An 18276-nucleotide genomic window follows, 5' to 3' on the forward strand; every position below is an offset into this window, starting at 1 on the left:
TTAAGGAAATGGCTGATAAAGTCATATTGTTTAATATCAGCAAAGAAAAAAACATCGGTTTGAACAAATACTCATTAAGCCGAACAAACAGCTAATTAGCTGAAGTGCAAATAGGTCACTTTGTAGTGCTTCAAAATGCAAAGAGTTTTGTGATTTACATTGGCTGGTTCCTGAGGGAGTTCATATTTGAAAATAAAGCTGAGTTTGTGTGAGAGAGAGAGAGAGAGAGAGAGAGAGAGAGAGAGAGAGAGAGAGAGAGAGAGAGAGAGTTTTGACCTGCACACAATCTCTGGAGAGCTGCTCACATAGCAGAGTCTAATCAGACTCTGGCTGGTGCTTGTTCTCGGGGATTGCTCCTCTCCAGCCCTCAGGCCTAATTAGGACCCATGTGTACGATATAGAGAGTTGCAGCTCTCAGTGACGACTGGATACGCGCTCACCTGTGTGTGCTCAGAAAAGCCACAGAAATGAGCTGCCGGCGAGTATGATGAAAAAGAAGGGGCATTGGCGGCGGTGCAGCCACACTGCCGATATGCCCCACCTGGAGGTCGTGGGAGTTTAATGAATGCTGGGAGAGGGAGAGAGAGACACGGCGGGTGAAAGAGAAGCTGTGAGGAGAGAGAGAAAAGGCAGACGTCTGGGCTGAGCGAGGGTCACAGAGAATGGAGCATGATCTTTCTCTTAACAATGTGAGCAAATGATGCAAAGAACGAGGAGAGAGTGTGAACATACAGCGAAAACAAGAGCAGATTTTAGGCTTCCCAAGCTCCTCTTTATTTGGGTGTCAAACACCAAGAAATCTTCAAAGTGTTACACACGAATTTCAATGGTGCTTCAGATGAAGTACTATTCAAACAGATAAAAGCACTAGACTTCTGAGGTATGTAGATAACACAGAGGACCATCATGTCCTGCATTTCATTGGGAGCGAAATCATTATTATTAAGGAAACACATTCTCAGAGTTCAATGTTCCAACGTCCATTACTTGTGATATTAAAAGACAAAATGCTGAGTAAGTTTCTGCTGTTTTGTATGTCTGTACTTAAAGTGAACCCTCTCCTGCTTAAAATCTAATGATACTGATATAATCATTGCTGAAATACTTACTGATTATGTAATAGGGAAGAAGCAGAGGGAATAATTAGGTCAAAAATGTACATTCAGAACAGACCTAGAACTAGTGCATGTGCATGCACTTCATACCATACAGTAAGCTGCACTGGCACTGAGACCGGGCTGTGAGCAAATGTTGCTAATAGTTTAGCATTCTGCTCACAGGCTAAACTATTAACATTTCCTCTTTTACCTACGCAGGCAGTGGTGCCCTGTATAGTAAATAATAACACTTTAATTTCAAGCATCAATTTAAAGTGCAATCTGAAGCGTGACCTGTAGGCTACCATCACGATGTGTGATGTGGAAATTGAGTTCCGAAATCATTTACGACGCACTGCTTGAAACAACAAGACAATCTTCCATGTCCCTGTTTGTGCATCACAAAGTGATTTTCCCATTTGTGTTTACAGTATTGTATCAGTCTGGCTCCAACTCAGACAGCGTGGCTTTAGTATTCATAGCATGTTATAGCCAAATCCAAATTTTTCACTGCAATCACGTGACATGCAGTCCCAGATTCGATTTGATAACCTGCCACGACTAGGTGTTCCCTGCTTTGTCATTGAAATTCCTTACACCTACGCCCACTCATCCACCTATGCCGAGGCACACAACGAACCTTACAGAATGCAAATAAACCTCAAAGGGTGCGTTTTCAGAAGCAACGCCGGCGACGGATGTAAGAGCTGTCAGCGGTCTAATCTGCTGGAAACAATAATTCTACAGACTAGACATGAAAAGGGAGGTAATAGTACACAATCCACCATTTTTCCAAGAGGTTCTCATTCAAGGACGGAACAAGGGATTCAACATCAAGGTCATAGTTTCAGATAAGACAAAATAAAAAAATGTGTTTGTGCTTCTGTTTCATTCAATGAAGTTCACGGAGAAGCATTGTGGCAAAGGTACCGATTAAATAGCTTTGTAAAAAATATATAAACATGTTTTTTTTGTTGCAAAGAAAGCACAGAGAACAAAGTGAAGTGCTGCATGTTACGGCATCTACTAACTTACCCGATGCATGCTGGAAAGAAGGACGCAGAAAATCTCCCACCCTGTATAGAAACTGATGAGACCAACAGTATGTGATATTAGGTGGTTCACACTTGCGTTATGGCTTTACATTTCAGATTTACCACCACAGTGCTGCAGCTTAATTCTGCTCTCCCTGAAGACTTCACTGACATTTTCCAAGGTCTTGCTTTCAAGCCCTGCCGTGATTAGTGAAGCAGGTTTTAAGAGGAACTAATCCCATTCCCTGGAATTTCCCCTTTTTTTTTTTCAAATAAACCAGTCAGCAAATGGGGAATCTAGTCAGCAATAGCACACAGGAAAAAGAAATCATGTGATCCTGAGGCTGAAATGATGTCTGTATCCGGCAACAAACAGGATGCTGATGCTGGCTGATCATTACCAGCGCATAAGCAATGTCATCTTAGATTTAGCTATGTTCATTAGCGTCACTTCAAAAAAAATAATGCCGCTTTTTGCAGTTTCACCCAAAAATTGATAGTTAGCTATCCGGCTTAACCATGTCATATTAATGCAGGCAAACCATCTTTAGATTTGTGGAATACATTAATCTTTCTTGTGCCATTTAGAAATATCTCTCAAACCTCTACTCCCACTTGAAATCGTGACCCACCATTTCATAAAACTTGACATTGTATGGTCTATAGAAGTCTCGCAGTTGCTCAATAGCGTCTCTGTCTATCTGCACGTGAGTTCTGCCCTTGGACTTGCCCAGGCAGCGAGGCGAGCCGCTGCTCTCCGGCTTCTTAAGGCAGGGGAAGCCCTTGGTGCGGTTGAAATAGAAGTGTTTGTCTGTGACAATGCGCTTTAGACCAAGGAAGTCTTGCACCCGAGCCAACTCCCCTGCCGGGTCCGTGATAAGACGCTCCCCGCTCACGAAGTGGATCTGAGCCAGAGGGAAGTAGCGGAGCCAGTTTTCAAGGTGCAGAGCGTACAGGCCGATCCGAATGGCGTTCCAGGACGTGTCCACAATGCCCAGGCTCTGGTTTCTAAAGGCCAGATCCTGGAAGCTCGGTAGGTCGGGGGTTTTGGATAAAGTCTGAGTGTAATCAGATATTGCACGAGTGACGGGGTCACGCACCACCACAATGAGCTTGGTATCTCGGGACATGGCGGAGATCCGGTGCGGCGTCTCCTTTGTCACAAAGTAGCTTGGCGTCTTCTCCATCGTGAGTTGGCTTTCGAGAGTCCTTGGCATTAAACCTCTGAATGAAAGAAACACAAAGTAAAAATTTCCAGTCAGAGAGCGGTTTCTCATTTACATTCACATTTCTTTCAGTGTATTCTTATGTGATTTTCTTGCTGGTTTGAATTTCTCCCATTAGTACAAAGACTAACAGATTCAGAGAGAGAGAGGACACTGCGTCCTTGCATTCACTCCGTCGAAAGGAAAACGTGTGTATTGGATGTCTATTTAGGGCAGGATTACAAAAGTGAGTTTTCAAAGGCACAAAACCCCTCGATAACTGAGAAGCTCCAGTTTGGACGTGAACCCAGTTTCTCGATGTAAATGATAATAGGACGCAGATTCATAGTGGTCTGTTGTCACAGGAGACTTGTCTCGCAGACGGCTCTCCTGTGCATCAGCCCAGCATGGCTCAGGAGTAATAAATCACTGTGAATGCAAACAGAACACACAGAGCAGAGTGACTCTGGTAGGTTGCTTCTGGGTCTGGAAACTAGGCCAGTGTTGTTTTTGAAAGAAATGAATTGATCAGGTATGCCTTCAGAGTCAAAGTTTGAAGTTTGATTGGAAACCACGAAAGACCAAAGGACAGAGTTTAAAAATAGTCTGTCAATAGAGATTAATCTGCCAAGTATTTCCTTCACCAAGCAATATATAATTTGGTCTATATAATACAGGAAAGTTGTTGTCTCTTGTTTGGGTGGAGCAGAAACCTAAATATATTTAATTTACTATCATGTTAAGACAAGGAAAAAGCAAATGTTCACATTTCAGAACCTTAAACACGAGAATGTTTGGCTTTTGTACTTAAAATGACTTAATTAATTACTCAAATACTTGTTGATTCATTCGATTGACTAATTGATTAATCAGCTAATCGACCTGTAAACTAAAGCTCCTGCTCTTACAGCATCTTCCAAATGATTCTGATGGTTTTTGTTTTGAAGAAAAACAAGAAAAACATTGGTGTAGTCTGTGTTGCACCAATACTCCCACAAAGGGGCAACATTTCAGAAATGTTGTGATCCTACACACAGTGGCTTTAACGAGTGAATTTGAATGATGACTGACAAATACACATGAGCGATGCATCACGTTATGTCTTAACGAGCTGGCGTCACGGTCCTAGGGGTTTTCGTTACAGTTTGTTTGCTGTTTTGGTTTGAAAGTCTTCTACTCTTGTGTCTCGTCTCGTCCGTTTCCCGCCTGTGGGATTGTCGGCCCCACCCCTAATGAGCTTCACCTGCTGCTCGTCAGCCCTGCTGTCACCTGTCCCTCGTTAGCTCCCTCCTTTTCTTGTGTATTTAGTCTCTGCGCTCCCCTTTTTGTCGGTTCTTCATTGGTATCTTCTGTTGCTGTGTGGTGTTTTGTTTGCCTGCTTCCCATGTGTTGTTAGCTGCCTTCATCTTAGACTCTCAGTTTCAAAGGCTTTTTTTTTTTTTTTTAATAATGTCTCTTCCTCTGCTGCTACCTGAACTCCAACCACGGCAGTTGCCGATGGAACTGGTACAACAATGTACCACAGTATGAAGTTGGTTGAAACAGAGGAGAAATGAATACTGGAGCATTCTTGGAAGGTTTGTTGCACCCAAAACAACCTGTGAAATAACGTTTTTTTGTTTTTGTTCTCCACTGGAGTGTGAATGCCCACTCCAGCCTTCAGCACTGCTAACTCTGACTCATTTTTTTGCATTTCTACTCATTTGCATATTGAGAATGAGACTGCACCTATTCAAAACAATAGTTTGGGCTTCATTGATAAGAGTCGGAATGTTTCCTGAGAAGCAACTGTTTGTTTTCAAAGCAATCCTCAAAAGCTAGTGGGTTGACATTCGACCTTTTCTCGCCAGCTTTGACAGCTGACAATCAAACTGCGGTAATAGACGAGGGTTCACATCTCCGAGACACATCTCTGAGATAAAAAGGGCTTCAGCTGCAAACCGCCCTGAAAAGTGCCAATTAGTGGGGATATTTTCAGTTTATAATTGTACTCTGATACTACTGATACACATCCCTTCTGTAGGCTGCATGACAGCCAATCATTAGCATGAGTGTGATTGGTTGTCTGCATGTGTGCGGGATATTTCACGACTAAACCAGAATATTTCTGATCTAAATCTGTAAACAAAGAGTTTCAATATACGACGTGGACGTTTCATGTGTTGAAACTGTCTTCGTGAGTTGCACAGAGTAAAAGATGCTTCACGTGGCACTTTAGAAACAAATCCTTTACTTTGACGTTCATTTTGAGATTAATTTAATTGCCACATACAAACAAGTCAATAGCTCAGAGGCCTGCCAGCGACAGCAGGCCTGCATGCTGCAGCTTATGCCGTTTGCCTCGAGAGGTTGGATTTTTATGAGAAATCTGATGAATTGCTCTACGGTACATCAAAACAAGAGGGCCACTTTTCTGCCGAAGTAAACAGAGCTCGGGCCTCCAAAGTTTCCTGCAATAAGAAGGTGAAATGAGTTGTGAGACTGCAGAGGAAAAAAACAAACACACCCAGGTTGTTTATCCACCTCCAAAGATAATGTACACAGAGCGGCACCAAGGGGAGGGAGGGGGACAAATCGCATATTTGACAGTCAGCAGCTGATTTAATGTGATTTTTCACTTGCAGTACTGGAACTGGCAGAAGGCAGAGGCCACCATTTGTCTCAGCTTTTGCTTGTGTTTGAATTACTTGAAGTGTTTGTCAGGGAACACCCTCAGGAATAGACGGGCTCGTAAAGACTTCTTTCATTTTGAAAGAATAAAAAAAAACATACCATAGATATGAACTACAATGAACTCCCTTTAAATTCCATTTAAAGAAATTTGGGATTAAATTAGACATCTGTATTGGCCAAATATCGTCATCTTCATGGTCATTTGGCAGTATTTGATATCATTCAGTTAGGCTGAAGAAAAGCAGATCTATGGATTTATGGAATACAAGCACAGTCAAATGTCCAGAGACTCCCAGAGGCCCCGGCCAAATGAAAAAGGCTACACCTTTACTAATTAAAGCTAATAATTACTCATCCCTTTTACAAAACTGCAAAACAGTTTCTGGTGTAATTCAGTTTTAACTGTCCAAGAGTAGAAACGTGTACAATTCATCTCTGATTTCATGGCACATTGTAACTGTACTCGTGGTGCCATTTGCAGGTCATCTAATTTGATTACAGATATACATACACCTGTGCAAGTGAGTCATGCTCTTACCTGTACCACTCCAGGCCTCTGTCATAGTTCCTGTCGAAGAAGTGCGTCTCGGTGCCGGCCGCTCGCACGTCCGGATGGATCCTTATGAACTCCAAAACCGCTCTGGTGCCTCCTTTTTTCACACCGACTATGATGGCGTTCGGTAACTTTTTATTGCCGAACTTTAAGTTGCCCATTGGAGGACTGGGCGTGTCGACGTGGAGAGTCGAGGGGGGTCTTTGGTCGGTTTTCGGCCGAGATGCCTCATCGCTGCTCGGTCTCGCGTCCAACGGCAAAACGCAGGACGACGGTGATTTCTGAATGCGCCTTTTGGCTCCATCGGCCAGGGCGCGCTGACAGCCGGGCGTCGGATCACCTGGCTTTTGCATGACGGTATCGGCAGGGAATAGCGCACAGTAGCACACATAAGACAGGAAAAGCGACAATAAGCAAATGGATGTTCTTGTGAGCCGGTGTGAGAAGGGAAGGATTCGACTGAAGAGGAGCACGCATGCCATCTCTCCATGGATATGAACAGTGCATGGTTTTCTAATAGATTTTGCGTTCCGTCCTTTCTGATTGTTGAAGTCGTTAAAAGTGGCTGAAGTGTCCACTGTCTCCAGAGCAGAAGCAAAACAAATAAGACAACTTCTGCGTCTTGTCAGTTGGCAGTCACCACTTGCGCCACTTCATCGCGGAGCACATATTCACACAATCCGTCGGCGTCCCATCTCTTCAGTTCGTTAATTGAACGGCATCCTTCGTTGCGCACTGAGTTTGGAAATGACATCCTGCTGTAAAACTCACGGACGACTCCATGGGCACCACGCACGAGTAAGAAGCAGCAGGAATGCGCTCTCTGGGTCTGACAGCTCCAAACCGACACAAGAATAATTCAACACGGTGACGTCACAGCATCTTTGCATTCAACAAAAAAAAGAAGAAGTATTCAGCTCCTTCCTCATTCACCCGACTGTACTCGCTTTCCATCATGTGGGTTACAGGATCACAGGATATAGCTGCTGCATAGTAAACATGCAGGCTTATATGATCTGCCAAATAAATGCATCACTATATGTGAATGTTTTTCCATCAAGATGAGATTCAGCGTACAATTTGAATGAGTTTAAATGTGGCTGATGCAGGTGACAAGGATGAACACATCAGTGTTGTGACATTTGATCGAAGGATTGGTTCACACATTCACACCAAACAGCACGTGAGAACACATCCATAAACATTTATAGCTGAATACTTGCATGACCGTAACCACCCAGAGGGTCATTCAGTGTAGTTTCCTCTTTTCTGTTTATGTGTTTCATTTCAAGATATTGCACTAAGTTGTGGTTTTACTTTAGGGTTTGTCCACAAAGCTTATGTTCAAGCTGTCAGTTGAGTTTTACTTGAGCCAGTATTTCTCAGCTTGAAATCTGTCCTTTAAAGTGCTCAGAAAAAAAAGAAAAGCAATCTTGAACATCAATAATTCAACATCTACAAGTCAACAACTGGGTGGACTCCATCTGCTGATGAAGATCATGAAATTTGATCAAAAGTTCCAGAATTCCCACGGTAATAGAAGAATGGTGAGATTGCTGCTTCACTGCTGGTTCAAAAATAAACCGTGCACCTCAGAATAGCACTCAGGTTGTTGATACTCGACTATCGGCTAAAATTGAGTCATTATTGATATGTTGTTGCGCCTAAACAAAAAGTCAAGCGACAAGTAATCTCCATTCATTTTGGAAATGCCCAGAAATTCACATGTTTAATCTTCAAATGATATTTCCTTAATTTCTGGAGTCGTATTTCATAAAAGTAAACTGAATATTTTAGAGGGATTTATTAAGTCATACAGCAACAGAATTGCCAGGAGTTTCTTGGAGCCCCCCCCCCCCATTTTGGAAACCAGAGCATGGCCGGATTAACCTGCTTGGGGGACCCTGGTGCAAAACAAATGGGCCCCTATTAACCCCCTGTTCCTCCCACTCTGTGTTTCCCTCTTTGCCCGGTCAGTAAACCAGCTCCTGATTCTCTTGCAGCCTCAAACCAGTGATCTCGTCCCAGGTCTCCTGTGGAATCGCTGCCCTCCTTGACGAGGACGTGTTTGGGGTGCTGTTGAGAGCACAGAAGTGCAGGGCAGATCATCCCTCTTAGTTTCCTCGTGACTGATACAAATGCAGACAAGGCCGAGGAGGAAACAAGAAGAGGGTAAAAACTCCCCGGACTGCAGAGACGCTGCAGGGAGGAGTTGAGGTGTCACAGCGGTGCTCCCGCGGGTGTCTGCGCCCAATCTCAGAGGCCTCTGATTAAAGAATGATTTATCGGGGCCGGTCGCAGAGGCCCGCTCAGCAATCCGTCTAGTGAATGAGATTTTTCCCCAGGAAGAGGGCGGGTAAATCAAACCTTGGGGCGAGAAGCCTGCAAAGCTTGGCGATAGGGCTCAGTGATTAAATGTTATAATCACCTCTGCTGAGTGTGCGGCTTGTTTCTGTCGCTTGTTTCTTTTTATTTTTTTGATCGGTGTTGCTGAAAGCAGCTTAACCTTAGTTTAATTTACAGAACATATGTCTTGTTTTAGGTTATTACAGAATAGAGTGGCATCCTTTTCAGACTGATGTACTGCGACAGAGGAACAATGAGAAACAATTTATTTCAACATAGATCATATAGGAAAGGACGCACTACCCCTGTAGAAAGATTTAAGCCCTTTATACTGAGATAACCTAACTCAGCAATGTTGCATTTTGAAGAAAAGAAGGTTGGTTTTACAACCAGGCAGTCTTGCACTGGAGCCTGCCATGACATGCCATTGATGTAGATTTTATGGAAAACAAAATCAGAACAAACCTGAGTGTCATGTGAAAGCTGAATGTCCTTTTCTTTAATATTGCTGGTTGCATTCTGGACCTCGCAGAATAAAGGCCATGGTTTGCCCACTGACCGCTCCATCAGCACCGCTGCTCATTTGTCAGAGGTAAGTGAAGCCTGAGGTCGGAAGCGTCGGCTCGTCCTGACACGCTCAGTGCAGATACAGACGACCCAGACAACTTTACACTACAGATGGGTGAAGAATCACTCCCAGGGATACAGATTACACCCCCTTTAGAAACTGTTTTGTTTAGTGACAAACATGCAGTCACGGTGATGTTTGTGTGCCAGTGTTATGATGCGAATGCAGTTTGAAAGAGACTACTCAAATGAATGATTTACTCCTGACCGTAGGCAGTCAAGTGGTCTAGTCGTCCAGATACTGAGGGTGTGAACAGATGTAATGCTAAAGCCAGGAATATAAACCAGTACGTTTGACTGCAGCTGCTCTACTGACAAACGAAGATTGTCGGTCAGAGCTGCTAATTAGAGCGTCACCACACATGTATGTTTCAATTAAGATAACACCTCTAGATATCTGCTGTGATATAAATCTTTAATTCTGACTTAAGTATAGGCTATGTGCTGCCGTTCAGGTCAAACAGCAACGACATCCCAACAATGTCACAACACTGACACCTGCCGGTCAGACCGCAGCAATGCATCTGTATTTTCACATCTGATCTGAAGTGAAAGTGAAAGCTTCAAAGGCCGATAGATCGGATTTCCTGTCGACTTCAGAGACGGAACAACTCGATTTTAAAGCAGTAAGTTGACTCGATATAGCCTTTACATCCATATTATTAACGATACGGTGAATGCTACGGAGCTAAGTCTCGATCAAGTGGTGATCAAGAAGTTCAAAAATATCAGAATCAGAATCAGAATCAGATTTATTGGCTCCTGTCAAATATGTGGTGATCTACTTATTGCCTTTTGTGAAAAACAAAAACAAAAAACGTTTAAATACCTTTTAGGTCGCTGTGGGTTAATTAATGAAAACGTTGACGATGATGTGGACAGTAAAAGTTAACCCTTGTGTGTTAACATTGGCTTTACCTGGTCATTGTTTGGGCTCTCTCAGACGCCACTGCTAATGTGTAAGAATAACGAAAGTACTGAAGTGGTAACACTAAGGTGACAAAATGTTATTGCACAAAATAAGGAAATATTTCATGTTTTATTTTATATTAAGTGTATGAACAAATATTAATTTTGTTTAATTGCATTCACTCATTAACAGGCAAGAAGTGTACTGCACATTATCCTGCATAGTCAGTACATCCAGTGTATTTTACACTCCCTGTTAGACCTGTTGAACAAACTCGAGTAGAGCTGCGTAGCAAGTCGCAGATATGGAGCATTATGTGACATCACAGTCTGCAGCTAGAGTCTTTTCTGTAGCAGATGACATCAGTTGATGATCAGCTATTCTCATCAAATGAGGGAAAGTAATCATAGTATCAAGCTGATGGAATTATATTTAGTATGTCTTTTGAGAAGTTAAAAAGGGCTTGGTGTCTCCAGGATAAGATAGACTCTGTCAATTTCTTTTTTTTGTTTTCAGGAAAAATGACAAGAATTTACGTATATGTAGCCGGAAAGACTCTGAAGTCTCACGAGGCGTTTCTACAAAAACTCACCAAGAAAGGAGCAAAGGTAGTGGACTCACCCGAGAAGAGTGACGTGATTATTGTCTTCTGCCCCATTGTCAGTCGTTATAAGACTGACATTGACTCAGCGTTATCCAACGCCCAAGGTAAACATGCAGAAACCCCAAAATGCACATGAAAATGTTCTATTATGTTTTGTCTTTTATAGCTACAGAATCTGATCTGTGTTTTATGTCTGTGCAGAAGGTGATGAACCTAATCCGAGAGTGATCCTGGTGGCGATGCATCACACTTTTGACAAAGACTACATTTTGCCGAAGACAGAGCAGGAGCGCGATGACGTCGAACTCCATGTAGACTGTCTGTTTTATGAGGGAACGGGACTTTTGAGTTGCCCTTGCAATAAAGAAGCAGTCAAGAAGGTCTGCACACAGGTGAACAAATGAAGCATCCCTTTTTACATGGTGTAGTATTATATTGGTATGGATCTGTTTTGCTTGATAATGATATACCCAACACTACGTTCCCATGTATGTATTTACTCTCTTATGTATAACAGATAAATTATAGAGTCTGACGATTTTTTGATCTTTATTTCCAGCTCCGTCTCGGAAAGCATTGTCCATCATGCTTTCCGTAGGCTAAGGAGAAAAAGGCGGCAAAGAAGTGCAGGTCGAAAAAAGATCTGACAAATAACGAGTGACTCCTCAGATGGCCTCTGTTGGACTGAAGAGAACAACTCAACCGATGCTCACATCAGCCTTATCTAACCACTCTTTAACTTCTGCTACAGCGCGTGACTATGCAGTGTGGGGCATTCTTTCTGTCTAATATTGATTTTATATGTAAGCTTTTGAGAATCAAATGTAAATGTAAGCTTGTAGAGTCCAGAATAATGCAATCTAATGCTTACACTCTTATTCTTGTGTTTGTGATCTCATTTACGTCTCACAGCCTACAGTGCTAACAGCACTAACAGTGTTAACAGCACAAGCCTTTTTATACATCTATGAGTGCAAGCTGCTGGCAGTGCTCACAGTGCTTACCTGAGGTGGAACCAGAGGGTGGGTGGGACGACACGGGGAGACAAAGTCATGCCCCTTCCAGTGTCCCCACGTGGGACCTTATTTTGGATACATTGTTTAAATTGTGCCATGAATTACAGATATGATGTTTGTCGATTTAAAAGATAATTAACAAAGTCGAGAAAGTCGCAGTTTTTCATAGATTTTGTCGTAGTGTCATTTAGTTTTGTGTGGAACCGATCAGGGAACTACATCTCTCATCTCGTACAATGCACATCCCCAGCAGGGCCGTTACCTCGGCTGGCTAGCTTGGAGGTAACTCAGCTCTATGCATGCACAAATGTAGCATTATCCCAACAGATGGGTTTTATCCAGTGACAGTCGGGAAGCAAAAGAACGAGTGAGACCCTTTGTCCTTGTGAGTACATCCTGGTATGATTGTAGCTTCAGCGAGAGACTTTTGGTTGTGCAGTCTTCCATAATTATGTCTTATACATCAACAGTTTTAGGACAAAAATTGCAACTTTCTTGATGTGCAAAATTACTTTTCAAATCGACAAACATCATATGAGTAATTTAATGGCAGCATTAAAATGGCATCGAACAATTTGTCCCTCGCCATTCACTACTGTTGGTATTTTTCCCCGTAATTAAGTCCCATGGTGGTCAACCGGAAGAGGCGGGACTTCGCCTCTCTACTGTCAGCTGTAACCGCCTTATGAGAGCAGTGCAGAGCAGCGGCCGTCAGCCAACCAGTGGGGCAGGCTGGCAATGCAACAACACGCACTAAAAGCATGCACGGCCGTAGAGGCTTTGTCAACAAAGCAAGCAGAAGCCCTGACAACAACACACTCAGAGGGAGAGGGACTTCATTCTCTGCTCAGCTAGACATTACGTCTCTATATCTTTACATAGCAAATGGTTGTTTGCTGCTATGTTAATGTTCAGAATGTTAAACGCAGCTCCTCTTAAGACGCTCTGTGAGCCGCTGCTTTTGCACATAGACCAGCAGGAAACCAGGAGAAAAGGGGTAGAGCTGCACAGCCCCATCCCCTGCAGGTACATCGAGCCTATCGATCACCTGACTCTTATTCTGCTGGTCACTGTAAAACGTTATATGCATCTGCAGTTTTTGCAGTTTTAGCTCACTGTAACACTGGATTTTCTGGGCAATATGTGTGTCGCGGTGGCCTGCCTTTGGGCTTGCACCACCACATCTTTTGCTGCAACTTCCCCTCTGCTCCATTTGATAGAGGGTACTTTAATGATGAAATTGCGTGCTTGAATAAGAATGCTTTGCTGACGTGTACATATTCTGCTGAAGCATCAGCTTGGCACAATGTTGGACACTGCTTCCCCTGGGATATCTTGTTTATCGTATGATGGGTCTGACTCTTTGTGTTGCTGGCTTTGTTGATTCATACGAGACTGGAATAGTAATCCAGGCCTACAAGGTTTAAAGCTCTGTATTCTTTTATGTATTATTGACCCAGATTTGTGGCAAGCCAGAACTCTTGTTGGCCTTTTTATTTTCCGCGCATCTTTTGCATCTTACAATCATGATATGAAAAAAATTGCCCTGACATTAGATTATGATGCCTTGTGCACCTCTTGGCTTTCATATGCTGTGTTCACTGGAATGCACTTTCTGTAACATCAAGCCCCTGACTGTTAGGGGTCACCAGTCAGTTATCTTTGAATCCTCTGCTGTAATCCCAGTAGAGACGTTCTTTCTTGTTGCTGGTCTTTGATAATGAGGCTTTTTTAGTTTTCTTTCGGTTGTAGAGTATTTTCTCTTTCTGTAGCTGGTAAACACAATATTGGCCACACACTTTAACGGCGTCATTAATCTCCCTGTGTTTTTGGTAGTTCCTGCTCGATGCATCTGCAAAACAAAATCATTACCTTCAAATGCATTTTGGGGACAGATCTGTTTCTATGTAAGAACAGCTTTTTCAATGTCAGTGAATGCTTTAGAGGCAAATTCTATGTGGCCGCTGTTGATCAAACAACACTCAGCCTTACATGCGTCCATGTGTCATGATCTTTCTGGAGACGGTCGGCATCTACAAGTCCCTTATTTCTTTCAGAAATACTTCGACATTTTGGCAAATACGCTTATTCTTGTCAAGAGTTTTTTTTGACAAAATCGATTCTCATATGTGTTTGCTGATTTAGAAGCTACCGCCAGCAACTGGTAACTCTCAACAGAACGAGGCTTGTCACATTACATTAAAGTCTTGTAGTGCTTATCTATTCCAAATGTGTAGACTATGATACAAAATATCTGATGTTTGTATAAGCTGAGAATGTGTAACATTGTAACATGAAATAAGAGTGACTTGGAACAGTTGAGAGAGGATGGATTTCTGGTTGCACTTCACTCCTCTGCTCACAAGATGGCAGTCGAAGATGACAATTTCTCTGCATTAGTACACTGAGGCTTGCTTGCTAGGCCGACATGAACAGCAGACTCTGTAGATACTCCATTACTGACTTGGCTGTGAAAGGACAAAACATATACTCCACATTAGTGACATTATGTCTACAGCAAAGGTTTTTGTGATACACGGTACAGACTATGTTTATTGACTGAACTTTAAGCTATAAGAAATGTCTTTCCAATTGTTTCAAGGAAATAAAAAACATTTAGAAACTATTAGTGTAGGTCTTATGATTTCACAGCTCCATTTAACATCCTATTTTCTAAAATGATAATTCAATAACAAACAGACTTAAAAGTCAAAGTCAAGGTAAAATTTTTATGGCAGAAAATTACAGACTTTTTGAGTTTTTTTATTTATTGACTTCAAACAGAGCGACATTCTTGAACGCACCGCGACTGAAACACAAGAATACATCCTGTTTGCATCGGTGCACATACTGCAGGCCCACATCTGCATATGAGCATGGATACAGGCCAACACTCACACACACACACACACACACACACACACACACACACACACACACACACACACACACTGTTGTGGAAGATTTCTATGATTAATCGGGAGAAGAGTCAAAGTTTTCAATCTATGTCAATAAACAGAGTCTTGAGAGAATCAAAGTTTTCGTCTTTATTACTTGCGAGTAAGAGAGCGGTTCAGCAGACACGTATCTCAGTGTGCTGCGAAAACGCTTCTGCCAGTGATTGCTGGACATGTCATTTTATGCACATACAGAAAAAGTAACACCCAAGATGAGTCATACACAAAGCAGAAGTTCTGTATGCACGGTAAGCAGAACTGGGTTCAACTGGCCTGTGTAGGCGCTCCAAAACTGATCTTTGTGCTTAGCTTAGTTTTCTTGAACCTCTAAGAAACAGAAGTTGAAAAACAGGAACGAGTTAGTTTCTGGGTTTCGACAGTTCACAGGAAGGGCGGGCAGTGTTTTCTACTTGCCTCTGCATTTTCCTGTTTTTGCTTAGCATACACTTTAACATACATTTGATTAGAAGCACATGGTTAAAATATATTTTGCCATTACAACACACGCACACACACACACACACACACACACACACACACATGCCCTCACGCTCATACGCACAAACACACTGTGTACAAACCAAAAGTAAGTTCTCTCTGATAGGAAATGATGTCAGCTCTTGTCTCCAAGGAGATGGAGGCAGTTGCTAAGATACTGTGACACTAGGATTTTTTTTCTCTATTTTCTGTCCCTCTCTGTCTCTCTAACACGCACGCACGCACGCACACACACGCACACACACACACACACAGGGATGTCACCATGAATAACTCGAAACTCTCCCTTGCATGTCTCTTATTCTCCTGCACAGATGGCAATGAGCACAATGCTTCAACATTTCTAAAAATAACCATCAAAAATATCACTTTGTTCACGTACCCTAACTGGACGCTTGGGGCCATTAAACAGATCACTAATGCTCTTCATCCAAATCTAACGTCAGCGCTACTGCTACAGAAATTATCCACATTTTTAATCTTTGCTTTGAACTGTGTGGCAATTACTCAACCACCCACTTCCAAGAGTGGCGAGGCCTGCAGCTAGTATCCCGAAACGATGGAAGTGATGGATGTGTATCAGCACCCCTCTAAAGCTTCTTCACAGTGTGAGCTGCACCTCTCTGGCGCTATCAGCATGCCACATATGTCTTGGCACTAGCATGTTGCTGCCAAATCCTCATCGCCCTCCCCCTCCTCTCCCCGTGGCTCCTAACACAGCATTAAGAGTTTATGGGGTTTGGATTGTATTGGAAATGCCACGCACTCGTCCTCTGGATAGTGGGATTAGCTTTCTCCGCTGTATTTCTACTCCAGGAGCCTTCCTGTACCGATGACACAAGCAATACAGTGATGGGTGTTTGTTCATTTACTGTGCACAAATGCATGTCCCTCTACCTCCCTCCACTCCAACGCTCTCACACACACACACACACGCTCAAGGGTGCCAGCACACACACACACACACACACACACACGCACGCACGCACACAAGCATACCATACATGCGTACGGGGAATATCAGATTCAATGTACAATGACACAGTGAGGACATAGAGGAAGAGGGGAGAGGAAGGAGAGCAGAGGCACAGGGTGGGTTTGTCATGGGCGGCGGGGAATCGTTTTAAATGGCGCGGGGGTTGGATGGCAAAAAGATGCACAGAGAGAGGAGACGCCGAGAGTGGCACTGAAAGGCAGCCAGGGTCGGGCGAGAGACTGGATGTGGGCTAAGATTTCAGCATGAGTGAAAGGGAAAGAGGGAAGAGGGAGAAAGAGGGGAAAGGAGGAATATCCTCTGCACCACTGTGTGACTGGAAATTTAATAGAGGCAGCGAGATAGAGGGAGAAGGAGAGGGAAGGAGAGAGAGGTAGATGGGTGGGAGAGAGAGAGAGAGAGAGAGGCAAGGGAGGGGGAGGGGAGAGGAAGAGCGAGGCGAAAGGCACAGAGACCTCATTGCTGTGCAGCTTTCAGCAAAAGCTAGTGGTCGTGAACAATGCTCACTACGGCATTCACAGAGAGGGAGGGGAGGAACGAGGGTGAGGGAGAGAGAGAGAGAGAGAGTATATATCTTGGGGGTCTTTCTGAAGCATAACTGGCCTTCTCTGTCCTTTGACCTTTAGTGTGAGCTGAGACAGAGCAAAGATCTACTTGGATTTATTTATACCTACAAAGTCTTTGGTCGCAGATACAAGGCTACAAGGGATACAAGGGATGCTTCTCTTCTTCCGCGCACATTCTGGGCTGAAGTGAATGCTTGTGAAGGGCAAATGATGATATAGGAGCTAAAGCACTTGCCACATGTGGACATGCACATGACAAAGATCAATATGGGGAGGCCACTTAGAGAGGACGACTGACTAAAGCTTTCTTTATTGGCTAATAACGTGCTGGCATTCTTTGAAATTCACTTATTAAAACATGCAGCAGCCCACTAGTAGCAGCGAAACTGTGGAAAACAACGTATCTAAACATATCTAAAGGTTTGTGAAAATCTCACAGGGAGTGTTTGCTCTCAATGTCTGGATACTGACAGCAATGGAAAGGTGGTGGTGGCTTCCTTATGTGTCGCTTTAAATCCACCACTGAGAACTGCTTTAGGGAAAAAAATAAATACACACTCATATGCAAAGATTGCAGAAAACAGACCTCATTAGATTGAATCTTAGCTGGCAGCTGCTAAAGTGCATGTGCTAGCACTGCACGTTCATTAGGAATATGGACATTTGTCAGACTACACAACTCTTTAAGACTCAACGGAGCATGGATGTGTGTTACTGCAGATGTTTTGGCCTGTTGGTTCAACAGTGAACAGGTGTTTGTTACATGACTAAACCCTGAAAAGGGACAAATATGCACGACACTTCAAAGTAGAAGAAGAAACACAGTGACTCAATTCACCCAATCAGTGCTGCTGAGTCATATTAATGAATATGTGACTATATTCATTACATGCATAGAGCTCATATCGCACCAGAGATCTGAAATAAATCCTTACAGACTGAAACAGACCAGAATGAAATGCAACATTCAGCGCTAAATGCAGAGTTGAAACGTTTAAATCATCTACGTCCATACACCGTTTGGTCCATCTATTCCTCTAATGCTACCTTAGTGGGATTCAGACGGAAACGTACGGAATGTGCGTAAAGAGCCGCTTATGCTGGACGCAAAATGCTCTGCCCACCGGGCGCCGTCGCGTTTGCTGCCTGCGTTCCTCTCCAAGGATGATAAGGCGCATGGATGCACTCGCCCCAGA

At 43.2% G+C, this 18276-nt stretch overlaps 1 protein-coding gene across 1 annotated transcript; it reads right to left on the reverse strand.

Annotated features, from left to right (window-relative positions):
* Window positions 1–2736: 2736 nt before the first annotated feature.
* Window positions 2737–7044, reverse strand: LOC142951366 (heparan sulfate glucosamine 3-O-sulfotransferase 2-like). Its single transcript, XM_076092869.1, has 2 exons — window positions 6548–7044; window positions 2737–3355 (listed from the first exon to the last, which is right to left on the reverse strand). Exons 1-2 carry the CDS (start codon window positions 7042–7044, stop codon window positions 2737–2739), a joined length of 1116 nt encoding a protein of 371 aa, XP_075948984.1.
* Between the last annotated feature and the right edge of the window lie 11232 nt (window positions 7045–18276).

This window comes from Anarhichas minor, unplaced genomic scaffold, assembly GCF_050575085.1.
Source record: "Anarhichas minor isolate MPS153535 unplaced genomic scaffold, ASM5057508v1 ptg000017l, whole genome shotgun sequence".
In the NCBI taxonomy this organism is placed as follows: Eukaryota; Metazoa; Chordata; class Actinopteri; order Perciformes; family Anarhichadidae; genus Anarhichas; species Anarhichas minor.